General features: G+C 39.9%; 2 protein-coding genes across 2 annotated transcripts in view; one reads left to right on the top strand and one right to left on the bottom strand.

Annotated features, from left to right (window-relative positions):
- Positions 1 to 7,998: 7,998 nt before the first annotated feature.
- The window catches only part of arih2 (ariadne homolog 2 (Drosophila)), a 31,085-nt gene continuing 11,600 nt past the window's right edge, over positions 7,999 to 27,483 (bottom strand). The window contains exons 3-15 of the mRNA XM_034695314.1: positions 23,835 to 23,902; positions 23,620 to 23,692; positions 22,439 to 22,580; positions 20,319 to 20,440; positions 18,423 to 18,532; positions 18,164 to 18,281; positions 17,278 to 17,328; positions 15,804 to 15,825; positions 14,097 to 14,248; positions 13,542 to 13,685; positions 10,984 to 11,052; positions 10,664 to 10,789; positions 7,999 to 9,392 (exon numbers count right to left, since the gene is read on the bottom strand). Coding sequence (XP_034551205.1) covers positions 9,321 to 9,392; positions 10,664 to 10,789; positions 10,984 to 11,052; positions 13,542 to 13,685; positions 14,097 to 14,248; positions 15,804 to 15,825; positions 17,278 to 17,328; positions 18,164 to 18,281; positions 18,423 to 18,532; positions 20,319 to 20,440; positions 22,439 to 22,580; positions 23,620 to 23,692; positions 23,835 to 23,902 — 1,269 coding nt within the window. The 3' untranslated portion in view covers positions 7,999 to 9,320. The remainder of the gene's footprint in view (positions 9,393 to 10,663; positions 10,790 to 10,983; positions 11,053 to 13,541; positions 13,686 to 14,096; positions 14,249 to 15,803; positions 15,826 to 17,277; positions 17,329 to 18,163; positions 18,282 to 18,422; positions 18,533 to 20,318; positions 20,441 to 22,438; positions 22,581 to 23,619; positions 23,693 to 23,834; positions 23,903 to 27,483) is intronic.
- Positions 24,151 to 26,801, top strand: LOC117821208 (zinc finger BED domain-containing protein 4-like). The gene is made up of 2 exons (XM_034695313.1): positions 24,151 to 25,951; positions 26,271 to 26,801. Exons 1-2 carry the CDS (start codon positions 24,371 to 24,373, stop codon positions 26,532 to 26,534), a joined length of 1,845 nt encoding a protein of 614 aa, XP_034551204.1. The 5' UTR covers positions 24,151 to 24,370; the 3' UTR covers positions 26,535 to 26,801.

The raw sequence follows: 27,483 nt of genomic DNA, 5'->3' as shown, positions 1-27,483 counted from the left end.
CTGTTTTATATTTTAGATTCTGTAAAGTAGCCTCCTTTTTCCTTCATGACAGCTTTGCACACTCTTGGTATTCTCTCAGTCTGCTTCATGAAGTGGTCTCCTGGAATGGTTTCTAATGAACATGAGCCTTGTCAAGAGTTCATTTATAGAATGACTTGCCTTCTTAATGTGTTTGAGACCATCAGTTGTGTTGTTCAGAGGTAGGGTTAGTACACAATGGATAGACCTATTTGACTACTGTTGTAATCCAGATTATGGTAAAACCAGATTATTTCATAGTTTTGATGTCTAGTGTGTACATGTATAATTAATATTTTGTTGTTGTTGTTTGTCTTCACATTTTATTGAAATGAAAATTCTCCTCTGACAATATCGAACAGCGTGATCTGCAGATTGTAAGGAGGAGAAAGAGCAACCTATTTCTCCCTTCCTGTGAAAACATCTTATTGTATAATGTCTTCAAAACTTTCTCAAACCATGACTTGCTTTTCGTCAGCAACACCCCGGTGCCTGTCCTTCTTTGGGATTACCACTTGAGGGTGCAATCTTTCTTCACACTGCATGTTGCTGAGTGAAGGGAAACTGGGCCACACAAACACATAAGGTCAGGAGGAGCAGCGCTGCAGTTAATACTATCTTGGCACTGTGTTACACATCACTATATTAGGCTGTGACAGACACCACCACCTAACCCTCACTCTGGACCAAATGAGGTGCCAATATGATAATGTCAAAGGTGGTCTGAGGACCTGCAGAATGTGTCATCACATTTTCACATTATCTAAAAATAAAAATAGTGGAAGTCCACCCATTCATATATACAATTAAGATGTGCAAGAAGTTATACAATTCTAAATACTCATCTCATTCATGACAGGTACATTGAGTTCTTCTTTTAAAGGGCTTGGATGTATCAGTTTCATTTCTTTGAGTGCACCTGCATACCAATATTACAGGCCAGTGTAACAAAGCTGTGCTCGAAGCAAGTTTTTGTGAATGGTTGCATTTCACAGTCTATCAAGTCCAGTACAGGTTCCCCTCAAGGCTGTGTCCTTTCTCCCCTGCTGTTTCTCATGTACACAGACAGTTGCAGAGCTTCTCCAGAGGGCCAGTATCTGGTTAAGTTCTCAGATGACACTGCTCTGTTGTCTCTCTTTCAAGGCCCAGACTCTGACCATGGTGTGGCTTTGTCATCCTTTGCCCAAGACTGCCCCAAACCCAGTGGTGGGCAGTGACAAAGTAAATGTACTTGAGTACATGTTTTGAGTATCTGTACTTTACTTGATTATTATTTTTTGGTGAACTTATTACTTTGACTCCATTTAAAGACAATATCATCCTTTTAACTCCTCTACATTTCTATCAGTGCTCTAGTTACTCTCTACTTTATCTTTGAAGTCAGCTGATGAGTCTTCTTTTCTGAAATCAGATCCCAAAGACCGTGAACTGTTGGTGTCCTTGTGTTTGGTTTGTCTCAGTGGTGTAGCCGTACCTGGGTTGAGCGTAGATCAAACGTTCTTCAGATCAGTGCGTTCATTTAGTCGTGGTGATGATGGCTATGACTGAGAAGGATGATGATTCTCTGCCTGAGCACCACGGCCATATTTTAAACCCACGTTTGAGGTTTTGATATAAAGAATGATTGTTGTATTGTTGTAAATCTCTGATCTGTTTACTACACAAACTTCATCACAGCCTCCAAAACATCAGCATCTAACCTGAGACAGCATGTGGAGGTCTGGAGCTAACACACTGCTTTGATTCCAGAGGAACATTGTAAACTTGTCTGTGCTTGTAGTAACTTAGTTTAGATTTCATGGTAGACTTTTTAGATATGAAATCATGTTTTCTAGATAAACAGAACGGAGCAGAATGTTCACCCATGCATTCTTGACTGACCTCATGCTTTGTGAAAATACGTTTAGAAATATTTTAAAAAGTACTTTGAATACTTCAGTATTTTTAAAATCAAGTACTCCAGGACTTTAACTCAAGTCAGAATCTGACTGAACAACTTTCACTTGTATAGGAGTAATGTTTGACCAGGAGGATCTATACTCTGACTTCAGTCATGAAGACGGGGACTTGGTTCACCGCTGCCCAAACCCAAAGCCAGCATTATCAATGTAGGTGAAGTCCACATTGTGGACTCAGACAAATACCTTCGCAGTGTTTGACTCCAACTTAAAATTCACAGAAAACACAGAGCTGATTTTAAAACGTGGACAACAGAGAACACACCTGAACTCTTTTAGAGTCTCAGAGAATATTTGATCCAGTTTGTATCACTCTTTTATTGAAAGTCTTTAACCCTTTTCTTTTATCTGCTGGTTTCATGGTCTCTCTTTGAAAGACCAGAACAGTATGAACTGTATTATTAAAATCTGCTCCAAAATGATTGGTGTACAGCAGCAGGATCTGGGTTCCCTTTGGAGGAACCGCACTACCACTAAAGCCAGAGGGATAATAGGCCAACCTGAAATCCTCCTGGCCAAGGAGTTCTCTTTAATGCCCACAGGGCGGCGCTATCTCGCTCCTCTGAGGAAAACAAACAGATCATTTATTCCTTCTGCCATCAGACTTCTACATGCTGATAGCAGTTTTTAACAGCTTGTAACAGATTGTCCTTGTGAAGCTGTGAAGTTGTGTATTTACAAGGTGGTTCTTAGTATTTTTTCCTCACTGCTGTTTTTAAAAAAAAGCTATTTCAGTCCATTTTAAAGGGGACATATCACGCTTTTTTCATCAATATATATTGGTCTAAGAGGTCCCCAAAACATGTCTTTAAAGTTTATGCTCAAAAAAACACTTTGAAATCAGATTTTGGTCTGCCTGAAAAACCCTCTTCTTCATTCCTCATCAGAACACTCTGTTTTCTCTCTGACCACGCCCCCTCAGGAAGTGGATGTGCCCTCGGCTCTCCAGCACGTTGATCTAATGTTTACATGTTGGCTGAATATACACGGCTGCTCAGAGATTGCGTTACTTCAACCCTCTGAATCTGATCCTGAATCTGATCCTGACGGAGAGGCGCCTGCAGCAGGACCTTTCTGAAGGATTGGTCATAGATTTAGTGTTTCTTGTTGTTTTATTTATCAGTATGTAGACGTGTGTCTTGGTACACAGCTACGAACATGTAGCTATGTGGCTATGCTAACTAGCGCTAGCACTTATCCATGATAAATAAAAATCATCCACTAGATCTTCAAATCTGCAGACGTGGGGAGTAAAACCGACCTCTGCCAGAAAGGCAGCAGGACCTTTTCTGAAGGATTGGTCACAGATTTAGTGTTTCTGGTTGTTTTATTTGACAGTATGTCTACAGCTACAGCTACAGCTACGAACATATAGCTATGTGGCTATGCTAATTAGCGCGAGCACTTATCCATGACAAATAAAAATCATCCACTATATCTTCAAATCTGCAGACGTGGGGAGTAAAACCGACCTTTGTGTTTATTAAGACAGCCTACAACTAGCATGCCTCCCTCCTAAGCTCCTTGTTAGCACACATGTGTGCAGGTAATGAAAAACAGAGGAGGGATTCAGTATTATTTTATACAGTCTATGGGCTGAACAAGCTCCGAGCTCTGACTCCGTGACAGACCGGATATTGTTGTTACGTAACAAAAACACTGAAGTCTGAAACGGCTCGTTTCACACACATTTACAGAAAGGTGTAGAAATCAGAACAGGGGCAGAATGGATTTTTTCATTCTCGGGGGGTTTGTAGACATGCCAGGGAAACATATTTCAGGTAAAGAACCATTAAAAAGTCAATTTTGCATGATATGTCACCTTTAATTAATTATTTTACTCATCATGACAAGCCCCATCTTGCACTGTTGTTGTCACTGACATGTTGACTGTTGAGTGCTGTTTGTCTGTTTGTTAGTGTTCGTGTTGTTTATCGACAAGCTGGTACACTGCAAACCAAACTGCCCTCAGGGATTAATAAAGTTCTCTGAATCTGAAGGCTTTAAAATTTGACTACCAGAACAAATCATTTTTAATATTAAACTGTTAAAATATCTCTTGCTTTCATTTAATTTGATTCAAAACTTTTCAAAAAATACTTTCACACTATTTAAAATAATGAATGTTCATTAAATTAATGTGAAAAAAAGTTTTCCAGTATTTAGTAACATGGCTCGGGTGCATGGACTTCCAACACAGCATGATCTACAGTGAAAAGATGCCTCAGCTAGGTTTGGTTTAAACTTGTAGGACTTCATGTTGTAAGTAGGCTGTACTGATGGCTGACACATGCTAAAACAGTTGCATTTCACAACCCTCGCCCTGATAGCAAAGAACAACTCATCGAATCTGTTGTGTCCTTCTCCCTAGTCTCGTGGTTTGGCCAAATCACTCTAAAGGAAAGGAACTCTTTAAACCAGATAGTTAAATGGTCAAGCAAGTTGATTGGTGAGCCACAGGCATCCACAGTTTCCCTGTACACTAATCAGGAACAGTGGATATCCACCTCTATTTTAAATAATGCCTCACACCCTCTGCACAGTGATTACCAGCTTCTACAGTCATGGCCAAAAGTTTTGAGAATGACACAAATATTACATTTTCACAAAGTCTGCTGCTTCAGGGTTTTTAGGTGTTTTTGTCAGATGTTTCTATGGTATAATGAAATACAATTAGAAGCATTTCATAAGTATCAAAAGCTTTTATTGAGAATTACACAGAATTCATGCAATAAGTCAATATTTGCAGTGTTGACTCTTCTTTTTCAAGACCTCTGCAATTCTCCCTGGCATGCTGTCAATCAACTTCTGGACCAAATCCTGACTGATGGCAGTCCATTCTTGCATAATCAATGCTTGGAGTTTGTCAGAATTTGTGGGTTTTTGATTGTCCACCCGCCTCTTGAGGATTGACCACAAGTTCTCAATGGGATTAAGATCTGGGGAGTTTCCTGGCCAAGGGCCCAAAATCTTAATGTTTTGTTCCCCGAGCCATTTTGTTCTGACTTTTGCTTTATGGCAAGGTGCTCCATCATGCTGGAAAAGGCATTCTTCATCACCAAACTGCCCTTGGATGGTTGGGAGAAGTTGCTCTCGGAGGACGTTCTGGTACCATTCTTTATTCATGGCTGTGTTTTTAGGCAAGATTGTGAGAGAGCCCACTCCCTTGACCGAAAAGCAACCCCACACATGAGTGGTGTCAGTATGCTTCACTGTTGGCAAGAGACAGGACTGATGGTAGCGCTCACCTCGTCTTCTCTGAACAAGCCTTCCTCCAGATGCCCCAAACAATGGGAAAGGGGATTCATCAGAGAAAATGACTTTACCCCAGTCCTCAGCAGTCCAGTCCCTGTACCTTCTGCAGAATATCAGTCTGTCCCTGATGTTTTTACTGGAGAGAAGTGGCTTCTTTGCTGCCCTCCTTGACACCAGGCCTTACTCCAAAAGTCTTCGCCTCACTGTGCGTGCAGATGCACTCTCACCTGCCTGCTGCCATTCCTGAGCAAGCTCTGCACTGGTGGTGGAACGATCCCGCAGCTGTAACACCTTCAGGAGACGGTCCTGGCGCTTGCTGGACTTTCTTGGGCGCCCTGGAGCCTGTTTGGCAACAATTGAACCTCTCTCCTTGAAGTTCTTGATAATTGGATAGACGGCTGACTGAGGTGCAATCTTACTCGCTGCTATAAACTTCCCTGTTAGGCCCTTTTTGTGCAATGCAATGATGGATGCACGTGTTTCCTTGCAGGTAACCATGGCTAACAGATGAGGAACAATGGTGTCATGCACCATCTTCCTTTTAAAGTGTCCAGTCACTCAATCATGACAGATTGATCGCCAGCCTTGTCCTCATCAACACCCACACCTGTGTTAATGTGTGTGACACCTGTGTGTCATTGAAATGATGTTAGCTGGTCCTTTTGTGGCAGGGCTGAAATGCAGTGGAAATGTGTTTTTGGTGATAAAGTTCATTTTCAAGGCAAAGAGGGACTTTGCAATTAATTGCAGTTGAGCTGATCACTCCTCATAACATTCTGGAGTATATGCAAGTTGCCATTATAAAAACTGAAATAGCAGACTTTGTGAAAATTAATAGTTGTGTCATTCTCAAAACTTTTGGCCATGACTGTACACTCTGGACGACGGTTTTTAGTCCCAAGGTGCCGGACACAGCGTCACAAGAAAAGCTTTGTTCCTGCTGCTGTTACTGAGCTGAACAAGCAATAGCTTGTATTTTCTCACACAGTCAGCCTCCAATCTTATGACTTGAGCCCAGATTGTCTTATTTATTCATGTAATTCCATTGTTTTTATTGGTTGACTGTTTTCTGATGTGCTTTTTAAATGGAACCTTTAGCACTTTTATCATTTTATCATGTCTATTCATTTTACCATTTTTAGTGTTAGATTAGTTTTTAGGATATTTTTTGTATGTTTTGCACATTAAGTAGATTGTTCTGTCTGAAGTCTATCTTGTAATTTTGTATCGACCTAACATCTCACTGGCTGCAAAACAAGTTTACCTACGGGTACAAATAAAGTAACCTGACCTCATCTCATGAAATGTCCTCATGTCATAGGGTAGGTCAGCTGGTTCATTCATGTCTCAAAGTACTTGCAATGAGAAGAAACCTGGTGAGGAGCATGTTGATATATGGCCTGCTCATTGTACCTAAAGTCTCTAAAAGTAGTATGGGGAGTAGAACCTTCAGTTATCAGGCCCCTCTCCTTTGGAATCATCTACCAGTCAGGGTCTGGGAGGCAGACACCCTCTCTACTTTTAAGAGTAGGCTTCAAACTTTCCTTTTTGATAAAACTTATAGTTAGAGCTGGATCAGGCTTGGACCAGCTCTTAGTTATGCTGCTATAGGCTTAGACTGCTGGGGAACTGACACACTGGGATCCTTTCTCATCCCCTTACCCCCAACCCCCTCATCCCTTACTTTAACTCTCCCTGTCCCATTAAAGTTACTAACCATAGACCTTTCTGGAGTCCCTGAGCTCCCTTGTCTCGTAGGTTCCTCTGAGCTGCCGTAGACGTCCTCCTGCTGTGGACGTTCCAGACTCCAGCTGATACAGACGTGCTGGACTCCAGCGGCAACAGCTTCTACTACTCGTCTCATCACTATCAGCGCTCCATCTCTCTCTTATTCTCCTCTATCCCTCTTTCCAGACCCAACTGGGTCTCAGCAGATGTCTGTCTAACATGAGTCTGGTCCTGCTCGAGGTTTCTGCCTGTTAAAGGAAGTTTGTCCTCTCCGCTGTAACTAGCTAAATACTGTGAGGTGCAATGCTCATGGTGGATTCAGGTGGGGTCAGACTGAGTCTTCTCCTGTCTTGGTGTTGGGTCTCTGTTCATAATTTGACATAGAGTGGTCTAGACCTGCTCTGTTTGTAAAAGAGTCTTGAGATGACATTGTGATTTGGTGCTATACAAATACAGATTGATCTGGATGTAATGGTGCTTTATGAAACTCCTTCCAAAGGTTTGAGTTCTTCCTTGCATACATAGTGAAAAACACAAACTGAGACAAACATTTATTACCTTTTTTTTTTGCTTCTTTAACATGATTTTAAACTTTGATTTCTGTCGACATGGTTTGATCTGTGTGTTTGCAGGTGTGCGTTTGTATAATGAACACACAGGAGACTGGGTCCGGTTTTAAAAACTCTCTCAGTAACTCTATTTCAGTATTAATGTACAACCGTTGAAAATTACAACAATTTTTTTTGTATTTTTTTTTCTTTTTTCCCCCCATTTTTTTTTTATATGGTCTATCTATCAACAGCCATTTTCCAAAAGAAAAGTGGACAAAGTGAAGAAAAAGTGAGAACAAAGAGCAAAATAGAGCAAAGGTAGTGACTGTAAAGAAAGAGCAGAGTGCACGATGTGAGGGAGGAGGACAAATTAACAGTTGCAGTTTATTTCCTGCGCAGAGTGTCTGGTGTGTGTGTGTGTGTGTGTGTAAATGCTAAGTCAATGTGTGGTGTGGTGTAGTGTGCATGAATGGCTGAGGGTACACTTGGCGCTTCAACACATCTTTATCATCTGATCAGTTGAGGTGCTACAGATCGATTTTTACACTGAAGACAAACAGCAACATCATCTCAAGAGACAAGAATGAAACTTCAGGAATTTTAGTTTGACTTCGACCATAATGACTAGCAACTATTTGCTGGCAGTAGAAGCTGCAGCAGCTCAGGGTGCAGATAAGGACAGGGGGAAGGGAGGGAGGTATTTATTGTGAAACACTGGTGACAAAATCTAAAAAAAAAAAAGGATGTCAACTAAACACAATTCAACTCATTCTGTAGTTTCTCTGTACATGAACATGCATCATAGCAAAATATTTTTGAGAGCTATGTGGAACTGAGGCCACCGGTTTCTCCCAGTAAACCCTAAATATCAAAAAGCACTTCTAGGTCTCCTTGATCTGGCATTCAGGATTTGCTTGGTAGTGAAGCTGCACCTGATTTGGTCAAAAACAAAGTTCGTTTAAAACCAAACCAGGGACCTGTTGTCTGAAAGCATCACTCTGCTATAGCTCGTCAAATCTCAAGCTTTGCAAAACCAGATGCTAACAGTAAAACAGGAAGAGCTACTTGTCCTCTTGTTGGTTTTAATTTTCCAGAGGTAGCTAGATTTAAATGTTGACTTTCAGAGCATTAACTTTGCTTTTGTTTCAGCCAATCAGCTCTAAGGGGACTACTGCTATAAAGAGCCAGATAGTCATTATGGTCCATGTGAAACCATCAAATATAGATCCACAATCTGCAATCTCTTTGAAGGAATTTTATTTCATCTCCATACAAAAAAAAGATCCTCCATCACGAGCAGGTTTATTTTGCTGTCCTAGAATAACGTTGGAGAACAACAGCTGTGGTTCTTACACTTTCTTCAAAAGGTAACAGGATGCTTATAGCTGCTCATGTTTGTGTATTAATGCTTTATGTGATATAAAATATAATTTATCCACATACCAACTGGTTTCTGACACACAACCTCTTTGATCAGATAAGAAAAGCTGCAACAAGTGTGACTGCAGTGAGTGTGATGCTGTGAATCCGAAACCTGTGAATGAGCCGGGGGATGAGAATGAGAAGAAGAAGAGGAGGGGAGATACAATCGTGCCATTCTGTGACCCTGCAGCATTGTGGGAGCAAGAGGAGGGAGAAACAGAAAGAAAGAAAGAAAAAAAAAAAGCAAATGAGCGAGCGGAGAGAAGCAAAAAGAGGGGTCAGTATGACTGCATCGAGGGATGACTGGAAGGAATCAAAGAGAGGAGGCGAGGAAAGAAGGAGAGAAGGAGGGAGGGAGATGCTGGTGCTTTGCAGCGGCGATTGGGCCTCAGGTATCGTGGAAATCCTTCAGCAGCGTGCGTCGCCTCTGCTCAGCGATGTGCATCTGATTCTCCAGATCCTGTGAAAACAAGATGTTGCTGTTAAACACAAACAAAAACAACACAATCTAAACTACATTAAAGTCATGAGGCGTTTTTCAACCGCAGGAACTTTACCCCAGAACTACGTGCGTTTTGACCGGTGGACCCAAGGTCTAAATTTAGTTCAGGGGTAGATAATCTCCCCCCTAAAAAGCCCCTTTTTTGGGGAGGGGTATTACTTTCCAAAAGGTCCCGGGACTTTCGGGGGGCAGGGCCTGCAATGCTGCACGTGTCTGATTGGTAGATTAACCTCAGTGTTTTTATTCCACCCTCCGTCCACAATAACATCACACACATCTGTGATTCACTTGATTTCTCTTTCTTTCATTAGTTTTGATTTGTTCTATCTTTTTTGTATGTGTGTGTACTTTTCAAAAGAAGAAGCTGTGATTCTCTTGATTTAGCAGCTTGTAACAGTAGTCTTCTCTCAGCCCACCGTGAATGCGTCTCTCCCGGTGTTCCGGTTTTAAAAGTGACCCTGTAAACTGGAGACCTTCAGCTGAACGTGTCAGTGTTTGTGGAGTTTACACAGCTGTTGAAACACAGAGGGAGTTCCTGGGAATGCAAACTAGTTTAGTTTTTATTAAGATTTCAAAATATCCTCATCAGATATTTAATGATCGTCTAAAGACGTTTATGAGGGATGCATCCGGCTGAGAGTATCCAGTTAACAGGGTCGCTGTTTAAACCAGAACACCGGCCGATCTCTGCCACGGCTTTTTGAGTTCAAAAGGATTTTAAAGGCGTGTTGAAACGTCTTTGCTACTCGTGCTTATCTCCTCTCACGTGTTGATTCAGTGAATCCATCTGTGATGAAATATAGCACCATCTAAAACAGAGCCAGCTGAGTCTCTTCATGCTAACAGGCTAACTGTTGTGTTGCTCATAATGATACCAGCCTGTCCGTCTGCTTCTATGGTGTCATCTGTGATGAATAATGGCATCCCTCTTTGTTTTACTGCCCTCTACTGGTCTGGTGGTGTAGTGCTTTTACTTTTTTTTCTCCATATGTCACTGGCCTGATTTACACAATCTACCCGGGACTTCAGCCCGCGGTCGAAACGCAGACAACAATGGGGGCACAGGAACCGTTTAGTTCAGGGTAAAGTAGTTCTGGGGGCTAAAAGAACCCAGAACTCTTGATGAAAATGCATCTTAAGTAATACCCTCACAAGACAGTTAGTCATCCCTGCTGTCTATAGATCATCTAAATACATCATAATCATTGAAGTCCATCAATAGTTCCTACCCCTCTGTCACTGGCGCTGAGCTCCCCCTCGCCTCCAACCACTCCTCTCTCGTAGGTGTCAGCCCGCTCCACCTTCCATGACAGGTTTTCAATCTCTGCTTCCAGCTGGGCCTGCTGGTACTCAAACTGGGGAGGAAGTACAGAAAAGAAAGCAGAGTGAAAAACAGAGACAATAAAAAGATACAACAAACACTGCCGGGTACAGACTTAATAAAAGATGTAGGAACAAAAAATAAGGTGTTTGGAAAGCAGGGAGGTTCACAGGGTGACTCCTCTGTTGCTTGTTATCAGAGTTTTCAGCAGACATGTTTGGTCCTCACCAGTTTCTTCCGTGGGCCTGACTCCATGTAATAGGCGTAAGGGTACGTGTACTGCAGCGTGTAGCGGCACTGGAATCAAAAAGACAAAACACATTAATACAATTTAATAAGACCTTTTTGAAAATAAAACATCAAATTCAGGCAGTTAAAAACCAATTCAAGAGCAGTATCAGTAAAACTAAAAAACCAAAACATGTTCCTAGTCTAACTTTTAAAAGAAAAGGAGAAGAAGTCTTTTGTTATTGTATGCTGAAGTTTGGCAGTGACAAGTGCAGTTAAAAAAGCCAGATCAAAGAGCCACAGTGAGGCAGCCTTTTATCATCACGGCCCTCAGGTCTGTGGAACACTACCTGAAGATCTGAGGGCTGCAAAGAGCATCAACATTTTAAAAGCAAACTCAAGACAGACCTTTTTAGTCTCGCTTTTAACTGAGTTTTATTCTTATAACAGCTTTATTTATTCAACTTAATTCTAATTTTAATAACTTTTTATTTATTCATTTATTATCTAGTTCAAAGTGTAGTCACTTTTTATTTATTTATTATCTAGTTCAAATTTTAGTCACTTTTTATTTATTTATTATTTATTTATTATCTAGTTCAAATTGTAGTCACTTTTTATTTATTTATTATCTAGTTTAAATTTTAGTCACTTCTTATTTATTTATTATCTAGTTCAAATTTTAGTCACTTTTTATTTATTTATTATCTAGTTCAAATTTTAGTCACTTTTTATTTATTTATTATCTAGTTCAAATTTTAATCACTTTTTATTTATTTATTATCTAGTTTAAATTTTAGTCACTTCTTATTTATTTATTATCTAGTTCAAATTTTAAATCACTCTTTATTTATTTCATTTATTTATTATCTAGTTCAAATTTTAATCACTTCTTATTTATTTATTATCTAGTTCAAATTTTAATCACTTCTTATTTATTTATTATCTAGTTCAAATTTTAAATCACTCTTTATTTATTTCATTTATTTATTATCTAGTTCAAATTTTAATCACTTTTTATTTAATAATCTAGTTCAAATTTTAAATCACTCTATTTATTTCATTTGTTTATTTATTACCTATTTCAAATTTTAGTCACGTTTTATTTATCTATTTACTATTTATGTATTATCTAGTTCAAATTTTAAATCACTCTATTTATTTCATTTATTTATTTATTACCTAGTTCAAATTTTAGTCAAGTTTTGTTTATTTATTTATTATTTATTTATTATCTAGTTCAAATTTCAATCACTTTTTATTTATGTATTATCTAGTTCAAATTTTAAATCACTCTTTATTTATTTCATTTATTTATTTATTACCTAGTTCAAATTTTAGTCAAGTTTTGTTTATTTATTTATTATTTATTTATTATCTAGTTCAAATTTCAATCACTTTTTATTTATTTATTATCTAGTTCAAATTTTAATCGCTCTATTTATTTCATTTGTTTATTTATTACCTTTTTCAAATTTTAATCACTTTTTATTTCTTTCATTTATTTATTTATTCCCTTGTTCAAATTTGAGTCCCTTTTTTATTTTATGCATTTAGTTATTTTAAGTATATCATCTTATTTTCTTTTAGTGGTTTAATATTGTAATGTTTTATTATCTTAGAAATGAATTTCATTTTGGTGAGTTTAATGTCCTGGTTTGAATTTGGGGAATTAGGATGGGGGGTCTTTTTATTTTTATATATTTTTTTATTTTTTTATTTTTTTTAATGTATTTTATTTGAAGTTGTTTTTATTTACAGCACTTTATGTTACAATGTCACTGTATGAAAAGCCCTTATAAATTTAAGTCTGATTGATTGATTTGGGTAGAAACTGTTTTTGAGTGTGTTCATGTTTTCAGTGTCCTGAAACGTCTACCCGAAGAGACCCGTTCAAACAGAGAGAGTCCAGGGTGGGATGGATCTCTCAATATGCACCGGGCTTTGCTGAGGCAGCATGAACAATAGATCATTGATTGACATGATTACTATTCTGCCACTTCACTTGTGCGGATGATCTACTAAAGATGGAAAATACTTGAGTTTGAAAGTAGATATGTCATCTTAAACTCATGAAGCACAGATTAATGGACATCATGCATTAAGTAGAAAAATACTTCAAATGAGGTTTCTTCTACTGAGAGCTTGTCACAGCATGACAGATGTTTGACAAGGTAAGAGAACAGTTGGCCTTCAAGTAATCCAAACTCCTTCCACAGGTGTTGATGAATGTGACTCAAACATGTTGTTTTCAGAGTGAGGTGTCTACATGAATACCAGCGCCTTCAGTATTCTTTGTTTGCAGCTAAATTAGGCATCATGTTCAATGCTCTCTTTCTTTCTCCACTTCTAATTCAATTAAAACAAACTTGACAGGTTACAACATATTGCTAAAATGTTAGAAATGACCCCAGTCATTTCATGATTTGTTGATTTATGTGCATCTGTCTTTCTTTCCTCCTCTATATGAGCACTGACCCATTGTTCTTCCCATCACATCACTAGCTTTCCATCTCAGCATCAAGCGCAAACAGAAGTGCAGATGAGGTCACGAGTACCTTAGCCAGTAGCTTTGCAGCGTTATGCAGGTACTGCCAGTCGATCCAGGTGCCCAGGTTGTTCATCACTCTCTCCTGGATCTTCTCCTGGATCCTCTGGTACGTCTGAGCCTCCAGCTGCAGAGACTTATTGTGATTCTCCCACTGGTGGAAGACCGATCCAAAAGGAGAAGTCAGTTATAGAAAACAATCATAGATAAATATTTCTTCAGTAGATCTAAGGATGGGGAGATTGAAACTGAAGTGAAAAGTTCTTGTTATTTTCAGCCAATGAAAAGCTTTCCTGGAAGAAATGCCCCATTATTCATAAATGCAGGAGGACATTTGCTGAAATGACCCTTCATATGGTCTTAGGTTTACATAAAGACGGCTTTTTACTTTTTAAATTCTAACTGACTCGACACATTTCTTCAACAGTCTCATCATCAGGAGGAAATAAAAATGTCTGTCTGATTTTTACCCTTTACTTTATGACAGAATGTTACCGTGCTCCTTGGTGTCAATAAAACAATCATTATTATGAAGTTATTGAAGCACAAAAAATCAGATCCTCACCCTCTCAAAGTAGAAGAGGTATTTCTTGAGGGCCTCTCTGGCCTGAGCCTGTTGGCTCTGGTTGACTATATCAGGGTTTTCTTTGTAGCGACTGCACTCGTAGTATTCACTGCCGTGGGTCTTCCAGTCGCCGAGACACATCCAGCAGAAGTCTTTCAGGAGACACAGAACAAACATTAGTAGCTGCCTTTACTGACTTACATTATACATTAGGTACAATAAGTGGAATTCAGAAACAGAATCAGAAATACTTTATTTATCCCGGGGAGGGAAATTCAGTCATTAGAGACCTCTTATAAACAGTATCTAAGAAAGTCAAAATATTAATAGAAGGAATAAAATAAGATATAAATAAGAATAAAATAAAGATCAAATAGAATAAAATAAAATTAATCAAATAGAATAAAATAAAGATCAAATAAAATAAAATAAAATGATTAAGTATGTACAGAAGCGCTGGGAATGAAGCTGATATACACAAAGATGTTATAGTGACATGAATATTGCAGAGTATTGCCAGTTAAGATGTCTTAAGCGGTAGAGCCATTCTGAACTGTCTGAGGCTGGTAATATCTATTAGGTCTCTAAAGATGACTGACCACATCTTGGACTTACACATCATTTGTAACCCTGGTGTGAATATTGAAATAAGAAAATGGAAGCCTTCTTAAAGGGCTTTTATGGGTACCCTAAATGACTGTGCTCCTGTGATTTGTGTTTTGACTCAGTTTTAGATTCAGATTTTCATTTTAATCCTCATTTTAACAAGGTCGTAAGTACTTCATTTTATCATCTCAAACATTGAAAAAGTCAGACCTTTTTTATCTCAGAAAGACGTCAACATTTTAACACGTGCTTTTATCACAAGCCGCATCGACTAATGTAACTCCCTTTTTTCCTGGTTTGCCCAAAGAATCTCTCAGAAATCTGCAGCTTGTCAGGAACGCTGCTGCCTGAGTTTTAACATGAAAAAAAGAGGACAGATCACGTCACCCCTCTTTTAAAAACTGCACTGGCTCCCTGTGTCTCTTAGAATTCATTTTAAAGTCCCTTTAGTTGTTTTTAAAGCTCTTAACAGCCTTGCTCCTCCATACATCACTGATCTCCTGTCATTTTATGTTCCAGCTTGATCACTGAGGTCCTCGAATGCTTCCCTGTTAGATGTTCCTCTGGGTGTTTTTAAAAGTAAACTTAAGACTTGACCTTTTAATCTGTTTTTTTAACTTGGAGTAATTTATTTTTAGCCCTGGACTTTATTATTATTACCATTGCTTTAACATTTATTAATCTTATTTAATTATTTATCTATTTATTTCTTATATTAATCTGATCTTGTTAACTCTACTTACTTATTTTATTAATTCTACTGTGTTGATTTTCTTTTATATTTTAAATATTTTATTTATAATCATGCCTTTTATAATTTTACCATTGCTTTTTTCTTTCTCTCAGTTATTTTGTGAAGCACTTTGGGCTGTATGTTTATATGTATGAAAGGTGCTATATAAATAAAGTTGAGTTGTGTTGAGTTATAACCCAAGCTTCAACTTTCATAAAGAATTTCTTGTTCGATCAACCGTTCCTATCTCAAAATCAAGGCTGTTACATATCATGCCACAAGGTGGATGCAAAGTGCCTCACAGAGCACAGAGAGCATGCTTCAGTGGATCAGACTGGAGGCGTGAAGCTTTGAGAGAAACTGCTTACCGTGTTTGCACTTGGAACATTGCTGAAACCAAACAAAGACACAGACAGAATTCAGATGAGTGAGACAGAAACTTGACACAACAAGAACATGAGTCACACTTTAACACAGACTCATCAAACCATGTTACATTTCAAATGTTTGGCTTCAAAACTGTTCAAATGGAAAAACATTAGGGGTGTAACGATTCATATTCCTATGATCTGACTACAATCGATCTGTGCTCGGCAAGTTGGCCTTCCAGACGACATGTATCGATTTAACATCGTTTTAAAAGGTAATAAATGGATTGTATCCATACTAGGAAATAACACATTGGATTTAAGAACAGCAGACTTTATATGGATGAGTTTTTTTTACATTTTTAATGACAAAGACGTTAAACGTTACTCAATTCAGGCTGTTAAAAGTAGAATACATTTGGAAGAGACTGTATTTAGTGTCATTGCACAGTTACAACAAAATTGAGTGCAAACCAGTCTGTGACATCATCGCCACGCGCCAGCAGACAACAAATCATAGCATGGTGGACGGCAAAGGAGAAGTTAATAATCAAGCCACCATTGTGGTCCAGTGTGTGGAAACACTTTAGCTTTTGCTTGGGACAAAAACATCACAACAACAACAGGAATCTAGGACTGTCCAGTATCAAGGGATTTATCTCACAGTCACACTGGTGGAATTTTTGTCTAAAAAGTTACTGAATGGATTTCAAGTCACTGAATCGTTTCAGATCATATTGTTCTAAATGAACCAATATCATCCTTTAATCGTATCGGCAACCACGAGTCATGATACGAATCAAATCGTTGTTAAAAAGAATCATTACACCCCTACTATCAACACATCCACTTTGGGGACCTGATGAAGCTTGCAGCACAGTATAATCCACATTATGACAGGTGTTATTGTAAACAGTAAGTTTACAATAACACCTGTCTCAGTCTATGATGCTAACACTTGTACTTGATGTTAAGTCTGTTTCTGCTGTATTGGTCCTCCTCTCTGACCTGGGATCTAATGTCAACTTATAGACCATTTAAAACCAGTTAGTAAGTGTTAGCACACCGAGCTAAAGGGGCGAGACCAGCACTCCAGTAAGGGGGTCCCTCCAGGCCAAAACTCGGGACATAAACATCACAACAACAACAGGAATCTAGGACTGTCCAGTATCAAGGTCTTTATCTCACAGTCACACTGGTGGAATTTTTGGTTAAAAAGCTACTGAATCGGATCGTATGGTTCTAAATGAACCAATATCGTCCTTTAATCGTATCGGCAACCACGAGTCATGATACGAATCGAATCGTTGTTAAAAAGAATCATTACACTACTAAAAAAAAAGGTTCCACATCTGCTTTAGAACAAAGTAATCAAATGTCGCACAATCTAAGCCGAGGACTTCAGCTCTCAAAGTCTGATTATCTTTTACACACCCTGTGTTCTGTGAGAGTGTGACTGTCAGCTCGGACTCACCATGTGATTGCATCCTCCGTTCTTCTCAATGCAGATATTGCACTTAGGACACTGGAAGAGAGAGAGAATATTAATGTTACTGACAGTTTACAAAATATTTATTTATTTTCCTACTGAGACTTAGGAATCCTAAAAGTTATATATGAAAGTCCTCAGTTCTCCACAAGCCATGTAAACATGAGCAAACGTTATCTGGAGGAAAATGTTTTATATAAGGGTCGGGCAATGTGGGAAAAAATATTGTATCATTATTTTCCTATGGCAGGATTACGATCTGGATTTCATCACACTTCTTTTTCATGTTGTTTTTAAGACTTGTCTGACCAGCAGACAACATTTTAAGTTCTAAACATTTTGATGCACCAAATTTTTCCTTTTCTGCACAATTTCATAATTTGATCTTGTCTTGTGTCCTCTTTTGAAAAACCTGTCAACCTTAAGAGTCCTTGTGTTTCTTCTTTATTGCCATCTTGACAGAATTCCCAGAGCTTTGGCTTTAGAAAGGTAGTCCATATGAAGCTTTTTGAGACGTTTCTGGGTTGACTTTAGTTTTGTTTGTAGAAAGAAACTGTGATTAATTTCTTTGCTATAATTAACACAATTTAAGATGAAAGCTTGGGGCCATAAATAAATGGACCTTGGGCCGCAATTGGCCCCCGGGCCGTACTTTGGACACCCTTGGGTTAGAGGGAGTCCTAAGGAAATGCTACATTCAAATTCATGCTAGTTTTCCGTGACTACCAGCCCTAGCTTTAATATTATAATGTTTATGTATGTATAAAAAGTGCTTTATAAATAAAGTCTGATTGATTGATAGTGTGTGTGCATGTGTGTTGTAATTCCAGTGAGTGTATACTGTATGTGTACATAAGTAGATCCCTCATACATCTTTAGTGTGAGCGCTGATGTAGTTAGCAGTTTCAGAGTCGTCTGCACATTTGGTCAGCCATTTTCGGATTGTTGCACAGTCTGTGGGAGCGTGGTACATCTGACGGCATTTAAAACTGAGGAGGAGAGAGAAATACAGACTTTAATTTGAACAATGTAGCAAAACAAAACAAACAGCTTCATTATGATTTGATCATTAAAGGAAAATTGAAAAGTATCTTTGTGTGTGTGTGTATGTGTGTGTGTGTGTATCCTACCAGAAGACTTCACTGCAGCGACTACACTGCACCCGGCGCGCCCGGGGCTCCTGCACTTTGATGACGATGGGACAGTCTGCACCCGGACACAACTGCAGCTGGAAGTGACTCTGAGGAAACAGGCAGAGGGATTATATTACAAAACAAAAACATCATGACAGTGATCAAATCAACTTTATTTATATAGCACTTTACACACAACACGGCTAATCCAAAGTGCTCTACAACAGACAATGAGGAAAAGAAAGAGAAAATGAAGTAAAAACAACACATTCAGAGGAAGAGAGAGGGAAGCAGAGTGGTGAGAGAGCAATAAAATAAAAAATTTAATTCACAGTAATAATGACAACAGCAATGACAAGACAATAAACAGTGCAGTGAAGCAGCTGAGCCAGTGTGGTTAGGGCCAGTTAAAAGCTAAAGAATAAGTGTTTTAAGACGTCTCTTAAAAGTGTCAACAGAGGGCGGAACTGGATGGCCGGGAGAAGAGAAGGCCCCGTCCCCATCGCTCTTTGGACAGACAGGAAGTTTTGGTGAGAAGATCTGACAGTGATATGGTGACCCGAGTTCTGAGAAGTAAGTCGGGGCCAAACCATGTAGTGCTTTATAAATGGACAGAAGGATTTTTAAATGGACTCTGTGACTGGCCTGAAGCCAGTGTAGGGAGGCAAGAACTGGTGTTACGTGGTCTCTCTTTTTTTGACCTTGTCAGAATCCTTGCTGCTCCATTTTGGACAATTTGAAGGTGAGATAATGAAGATTGGGTGATACCAAAGTATAAGGAGTTAAAGTAATCGATGCGTGATGATATGAATGTGTGGATGACTTCCAGGTCTGAGGTGCTTAAGATTGATTGGAGTTTGGAGACGGTGCGGAGCTGCATGAAACTTATTTCACCACCTGATTTATTTGTGATGACAGTAACATCTGTCCCTGAGGACAACTTGCAGGAGATTTTCAGATTCATGGATCAGCTTAAAGTAAATAAAGGTTAATTCATAGACTGTGTAATAAATGGAAGTAGTCCCCGTGATGTCACCCATCTGTTCCTGAGAGCTGTTATGAAGCTAATTGTCGGCAGGAGCCATATTGGAAATGCTGAACTCAACCAGTCAAACTGTGACGTAAAGAGGCGGGGTTTGAGCCTCCTAGCCAACAGCTATGTGTTCCCGCCTGTCAGTCAAATCAGTCATGTCCTTATTTGGGCAAAAACTTGTAATATTAATATCTTCTGAACCGTCACATTAGAAAAAAATTCACGTAGAGCCAAGCTTTTTTTTTAACCAGGCTGTAAACATGTTTATTTCTTCTGTAAAGATCATCTTCTTTGAATGGGTGTGTATGTGGTTACTGGTGTTTCTGCAGCCAGCCTCAAGTGGATTCTAGATTAATTGCAATTTTTAACACTTCCGCATGGGCTTCATATTTTGAGACCGTAGGTTGCCGCTTGGGTTAATTAAGAAAAGCAGTTGGGTACTGATTTGTTGAATTGGATTGACAAAGAGGAACAGGGACCCTGCCTCTGAATCCTCAGTCCTCACAGCATCAGGAATTATTTTATTTTCCTCTCAGATGTTGGAGAATGTTTGTAATTGACCTCAAAAGACAATACAGTTCTGAAGATTAGTTTCTTTGTAATGTGGATGAATAAGCCTATAAAAAACAGACACGAGTTATTATGTAAACAAACTTGGATGGAAACCCGGCTGACACTTGGTGAGGAGGGTGATGATGACGCCACAGAGAGGATTCTGATTTAACGCTCCGTGACAGACAGTCATTCAATTGTTGAAACAAACAAAAGAGTCTTCTTCTCATCCTCTCTCCACATGCTTCTGACATCTCATTAAAGTATTCATGCCGACTGTCACAGCTATCTGAGCACAAAACACACACCTCAACGTAGTCTCTGAAGAGGTAGCGTCTGTATTTGTCCTTCAGCTCCTCTCCTGGCAGCAGCGGCAGGACAAAATCTTCTGGCATCTGCAGGGAACATTCCTGAGCCATACATGAGATACCTGAAACACACACACACACACACACATTACCATGAATCATTTACAGATTGTAGTAAGAGAAGTGCAAATAAATCCCAGCCGTCACTCTAAATTTGTATGTGTCGTGAAAGCTTGTCTGCAGTATGTTTGGTGTAAGCAACTGGTTTCTAGAGTTGCAGTGACCCAGAAACTGGATTGGGATCATCTGTCGTCATACATTCGTCCTTCGTACTGATAGAGAAATGCTTATCACGCTCAGGACTCAGTTACACGGTCCAACTTCACGAGAGGGAAAGTAGCACAAGGACTTACTTACGTGCATACACACACAAATAGAAAAAAACACTTATGCTCCCACACACTTAAAAACTTAAGGACAGAGAGTCTGGTACACTCATGCACACTGTCCATGCACACACCCACACACCAAGCTGCTCTGCTGCTGACACAAGCACACCATCTCTCACAGACATACACACACACACACACTGATCATCACAAGCAGGAGTGGTGCTGGCTGGTTTATTTTACACCAGATTGGAGTCATTTAAATCTCACATCACACCTTCTTTCTAAGTCATTCTTGGATTTCTTGGTGTTTTTAGGACCAAAAGATGAGCTCTATTTCAGTCTTCTGACACAGCTCGTCTGATCAAGATAGAACACTCAGGGTGAAATACATTTTCACAGGATTAGAGGCTTAAACTGCTATGAGCCTGTGCAGGAAATACACACTCACACACTCACACTGACATAGACAAAGCTGTTCATAAATGCAAGGACAAACATACAGACTCATGTACAGACTCTGCACTGCTCGCACCAAACAAAGTGTGATTCGCCCACTAATACCAGTTTTGATGACACCTCATTGGTCTCAGCGATAATTCAATAATGATAATTATCGTGATATAATGTTTCTCAATATAAATAACAAATGTTTGATGAAAAAATCGCTATATATAAAGCTGTAATTACAGCCCACAACAACTAAAAATGGAGGGGGCGCTAATGAGCCTTAAACACTAGTTGCCACCCAACATTAGGCAGAAGTAGAAGACGGCATTGAACAGCCAATCATGTCGCAGGGTGAGAGGTAGGCGGGGCTTAAAGACGTTTGGAGCTGAATGTAAACACAGCTGAAACGAGCCACCCAACATTAGACAGAAGAAGAAGACGGCATTGAACAGCCAATCATGTTGCAGGGTGAGAGGTAGGCGGGGCTTAAAGACGTTTGGAGCTGAATGTAAACACAGCTGAAACGAGCCACCCAACATTAGACAGAAGAAGAAGACTGCATTGAACAGCCAATCATGTCGCAGGGTGAGAGGAAGGCGGGGCTTAAAGAGGTTTGGAGCTGAATGTAAACACAGCTGAAACGAGCGAAAGCGACACTGAAGAAAACTCAAAGCAGAGTCGTTAGTCTGACACTGAGTCGACTCTGAGTTAACTATTAACTTAATAAACTTCATTAAATCTACTTTCAGGATGTGGGTAAAGGAAGAGCACAGAGAACTTCTACTGTGAACACGTTTAATGTCCACCGCGACTGTAGGACAACTGAACACTGAATAACCGTGATGCATTCACTGCACTGTGGGAAACAACATCACTCTGCCTCTAACCCTTAGTAATCTTAAAGAGGAGAGCACAACTCAAAACAATACTCTATAAACTGATACACAGTACACAAGTTCAAATATCTTTGTTGTAAATTTAACTCAAATTATGGTAATGATCTCAACCTGTGAAAAATAAGAATCTACAAACTAAAACTTCACAAAAATCTCATCTTACATTAAAGACCTGCTTCCTGTTAGCAGCGTCAGAAATGATACAAACTAACAAACTGTCTTCAACTTTCACTCAGGAGCAAAAATCAGACTTTACATTTAAATAAAATAATGATTTGATATCTATCGTGATAATTATCAATATCTACTGAGATGGAATATTTTACCATGATAACATCATTTTCATTACCGCCCAGCTCCAACACCACACACACTCTTCACTCACCCACTCCCAAGCCATCTTTGACTAGTACAGTGCAGTGCTGCTCCCAGCATCCTTTGCAGAAAGAGTGCTGGCAGGGCAGTGCCAGTAGGGAGTCTCTCCGTACGACTTGTAGACACACACCACACTGGAGGGACTGAGGGGCCTGGAAAAGAAACACACACAGACCCAGAAGTCATGAACCCCAGCTCAGATACAGGCTGGAATAGAAAACTAGTGAGGGAGTGAAGTCTACATGTAATACATGGAGAGCTGGTGTTTATTGAACTAATACCGATACAATCAATTAAGGGTAAAAATGTATACATGACAGATACTGAATTTGACCTCTACATTTCACCCTGTAAATGACTGATGAAGAGACACAGGATTTACTGGGACGAGAGACTGGGGTGAACATACAGCACAAGGCTGACCCGGGACTTCCACCAGATCCATGTCTGGTCAGTCTCCGATCCGCTGTGGTCAAGCTCCGTGCTCTCTCGTCAGTCAACACCCACCGGTTGTGTTTTCAGAGCGCAGCACGGAGCAGGACCTCCGGACAGCTGGAGTCATGTGACCGAAGTTTTCCTGCGACAATCACTGAGGATTCTCCTCCTCCTCTCCTCATCCATGTTGTCTTTCTGGTCCTCTGAAAACCTCTGACCTGTTGACTCCAGGCCTGGCTCCGCTCATCATGACTTTGGTTTGTTGTTGTAGTTAAGTGAAATATGATCTGGTGATAACACAGAGTGTTTTATTCTGAAAATTAACCGGATGTTTTCATTTTGTTTTGGTGAAACCTGACTTCCTGTCCCGCTCCATCTGCTCTGTTGAGATTGATGCGTCGTGCTCCGGCATCCAGTAAAAATAGAAGTCTTGTGTATCTGATCCGGAGGACTCTGACCTGCTGGATCAGAGACGCAGCCAGAACACAACGGAGCGGATCCAGTGGAAGTTAACACACTGACTAGAATAGAAACCTATCAGATCCAGGGTGTGACGGATCGGACACGGACCGGACACGGATCTGGTGGAATTTGGCGGTAAGAGTCGAAGTCAACCCCCTGTAGCAATGACTATATATAACCTGAGCTAAACTGGCAACCCTAAATTTAACTTCTTTTGAAAAGCTGAAAGAAAATATTCTATATCCGTGTCCAAGTTAATGAGTTTGTCATTATACATCATCATCCATTACTCACAGTGACTGTTCTGCAGGTGCTGCTGGGCTGAACAAGTGCGTCTGACAACAGCAGAGACGAGTTGGACTTGTATCTGTGGGGAACAGACAGAACCGAAGACAGGACATGAGAGGATGAGAGAGAGAAGCAGAGACCCGCAAAGAGGGTGATAAAAAATAATGGCAACAAGAATATTTACGATGAAGCAGGAATGAGGAGGGAATGAAGAGACGTACCTGTCCAGTATTTGTGAAACGTGCCAGTGAAAATGCACCAGGATCAGTTTTGCTACTGCTGGTGAAACCTGAGAGAGAACGAGACAGAGAGAAAGAACAAGAGGACTTAGATGTTTGTGCATTTATGGTCAACAAAACAACAAAATGTTGCTTCAGAGACGAGTCTTTGATTTGGCTGTTCTGGAGGACAGCAAATTATATTCATCTCTGCTTTCATCCTGTTGTTTGTTCAGTGTTTTTGTTGTACTAACCATTTGCAAACACCATTATGGAATGATGTATTATTATTAGGGATGCACGATATATCGGCATTAATATCGGTATCGGCCGATGTTTGTCATTTTTTAACATATCGGCATCGGTCTGATGAGTAAAATTGGGACGATATTAACAACCGATGTTTATTTCCGTCTAGTTGCTGTTTGTGTAGTGTGCCGGGAGGGGGAGGGGGATTTGGCCATGTGGTATCTGTTTGGGCATGTGACAGTGACACTGCAACACGGAATTGTGGGGGGTGAAACTAAAACGAAGAAAAAATGTCAGCGGTGTGGTCGTTTTTTACGGTGTCGATTGAAGATACTCGAAAAGCAGTATGCAACACTTGCAAAGTCGAGGTAATGCGAGGGGGATGCCGCGTCAAGTCATTCAACACAACAAATTTAATATGTCACTTGAAAAACCGCCATCCAGAAGTTCACAAACAATGGCAGGAAGCTAACGCTGCCAACGTTAGCCAGAAGGCAAAAACAACAGCAGCAGCCGCAGTTGGGAGCCCTATACAGCAAGTACTCGACCAAACCAAGAAATTTGCCAAGGACAGCGCAAAAGCCAGGTCAATAACGAATAAGGTAATGGAAATGATTGCTCTTGACGACCAGCCATTTTCCATAGTGGAGGACAGAGGATTTCGGCGGTTGATGGAGCATATTGAACCCCGCTACAGCCTTCCAAGTCGGCGCTACTTTTCCGACGTTTCCCTCCCTGCTTTGCACGAAGTCGTGGCCACGCATATCCACAAATTGTTGGACAATGTGACTGACATTAGTTTCACTACGGATATATGGAGTTCGGACGTAAGTCAGATGAGTATGTTGAGCCTTACTGCTCAGTGGATTGATGAAAACTTTGAAATGAAGAGAGCTGTTTTGCATGCACAAGAGTTTGCAGGATCGCATACTGGGGCTGCCATCGCTAGCGCATTTGACTCCATGTTTGCTCAGTGGAAAATTAAAAAAGACAATGTGCATGTTGTGCTTCGCGACAATGCTCGGAATATGCAGAAGGCAATGGACGAGTGCGGCGTTAAAAGCCTGGGCTGCATGGCTCATACGCTGCAGCTAGCAGTGCATAACGGAGTGTTAAGCCAGAGGAGCATCTCTGACTGTGTGGCTATTGGAAGGAAAATTGTCGGACATTTTCGCCACTCTCAACTCGCCACCTCTCGACTGAGAATCATACAGCAAGAGTTAGGCATGAAACCCAAGATGCTACAACAAGATGTCACAACCAGGTGGAATAGTACTTTTTATATGATGAAAAGTTTACTGGATCAGAAGCGCGCACTTGGTGTGTATGGAGCAGATCATGAGCTGCCTGCTTGTTTCAGCGCATATCAGTGGGGCCTCGTTGAAAACATGACCACGCTTCTCACTCCATTTGAACAATTAACGAGGGAGATCAGCTCACACTTGGCTACTGCTGCGGACGTGATTCCCTCTGTTGTGGCGCTGAAACGTTTGCTGAGCAAGACGGCTGACACAGACAGTGGTGTCTGCACAGCAAAGAGCACTCTACTGGAAGCTGTGAACGAGCGATTTGGAAGCGCTTTCTCCGAGCCGCTTTACTACTTGGCAACGATCCTTGACCCTAGGTACAAAGACCGTTATTTTGACACGGTCACCAAGCAAGCGGCTGTAAATATGCTCCAGAAGCAAGTGGACAAAATGACGCACAGCGACAGAACTACGGAGACACCGGACACAGAAGAACCTCAAGAGAAGAAGATAAGAACAAGCGACGAGGGTGGAAAGTCGCTGCTGGACATGTATGATGAAATTCTGGAGGAAAACTTGATCATGGAACAGCACGCAGGCCTGACGAGCCGCACAAGTGTGCAGGTATAGTATTATCAGATCCTGTCTCTTATTCAAATAATGAAGCCTGTTAGAATCCTTTGTGTAATGATTTTGTATTTTTTATTAATGTGCTGTACATTCTATAGAGTTACTAGTCAATTTAATTAAATAAAAAAAAACTAATTGTTAAGAAATACCGTATTTAGTAATGCTTCTCTGCCCTCTTGTGGTCGACCTTTAGCACTGGTCATCTGCTCAGAGCAAAGTTCAACAAAGCTCTTAAGAGGAAAATGTTGTAATGTCCAGATTGCTGGTAATTTATCAGACATACATAGTAATACACTTGTCTACATTTCTGTAGGTGCATGGCTATTTGAGTGAGGCCCCCATCCCCAGAAATGAGAGCCCACTGAAGTATTGGAAAAGCAACTTGTCTCGCTTTCCTGCCCTGGCCAAAGCAGCATGCAAGTACCTTTCAGCTCCATGTACAAGTGTGGACAGCGAACGTCTCTTCTCTGCTGCATCACACATTGTTGATGAAAAAAGAAACAGGATCCAGTGTGAGAAAGCAGAAATGCTTCTCTTTGTCAAAAAAAACCTGCCTTTGCTGATGAAGGAGGCCTAGACTTTAACCTACAGTGTCATGTGGAAACCCTGTTTCAGTGTTTGGGACATTAATTTGAGTACATTGTGGCTGCTTTAAGTTGGTAAATGTACACAGACTACCATGTCTTTTGAGTTAGTTATGTCACAGTTCTAATATTTTGATTTAGCATTTTTATAGATAGGACTTGAAATTGACTTGCACTGATTTGCACCTGTATAGTGTTTTTTATGTTTGCTTGGTGGAAACATTGTTTCAGTGTTGGGACATTTACTTGAAAATTACAGTGCAAGTTGGAACCGACAGTCAGGACATGTTTTTGATATTTTTGATTTAGCCTTTTCACAGATTTGAGTTGAAATGCAGTGGAGCTTAAAACTTGTTTTGCAATTTAATAAATGCCTGGTTGCCATGAATACTGGTAAGTTTGTTAAGGTAACTTTTTCAGGATTTTATTTTGATTTATGATCATTTTTGTAATTTATGATCCAGACATTCTCACAGGAGTTTTGTGAGTTGAGGGGTTTAATTACACACTTGCTACAAGTTGTGAGGGTTGCTAAAAAGTAACACTGTTGGTTACTTGTGTTTTATGGTAGCCCTGTAACCTTCTTATTTAGAAGTGAAACACCTTTTGAAAATAAAGGAAGACATTCAAGAATTCTGTTTGCATGATTTTAAGTCTGTACAAAATTTTGTCATCTCAGAAACTTTATTTTTTTTTAACATATATCGATATCGGTAAATATCGGTTATCGGACATAACAGAAATATTAATATCGGATATCGGTATCGGCCAACATTTTCATATCGGTGCATCCCTAATTATTATATTACTGAAGGATTGAGTAAATAATTAATAATAGGCCTCTCCATCTATAGCTCGGTTGTATTTCATATATACAGCGACAGTGTTTGAAAGCAAAAGGCTGCACTGACTCATGTAGTCCAGTCAGTTTTGTTTCTCTTG

The sequence above is a fragment of the Notolabrus celidotus genome, chromosome 11 (assembly GCF_009762535.1).
Source record: "Notolabrus celidotus isolate fNotCel1 chromosome 11, fNotCel1.pri, whole genome shotgun sequence".
NCBI classification, from domain to species: domain Eukaryota; kingdom Metazoa; phylum Chordata; class Actinopteri; order Labriformes; family Labridae; genus Notolabrus; species Notolabrus celidotus.
The sequence above is the reverse complement of the archived record's forward strand: the minus strand, read 5'-3'. Positions and strand labels throughout refer to the sequence as shown.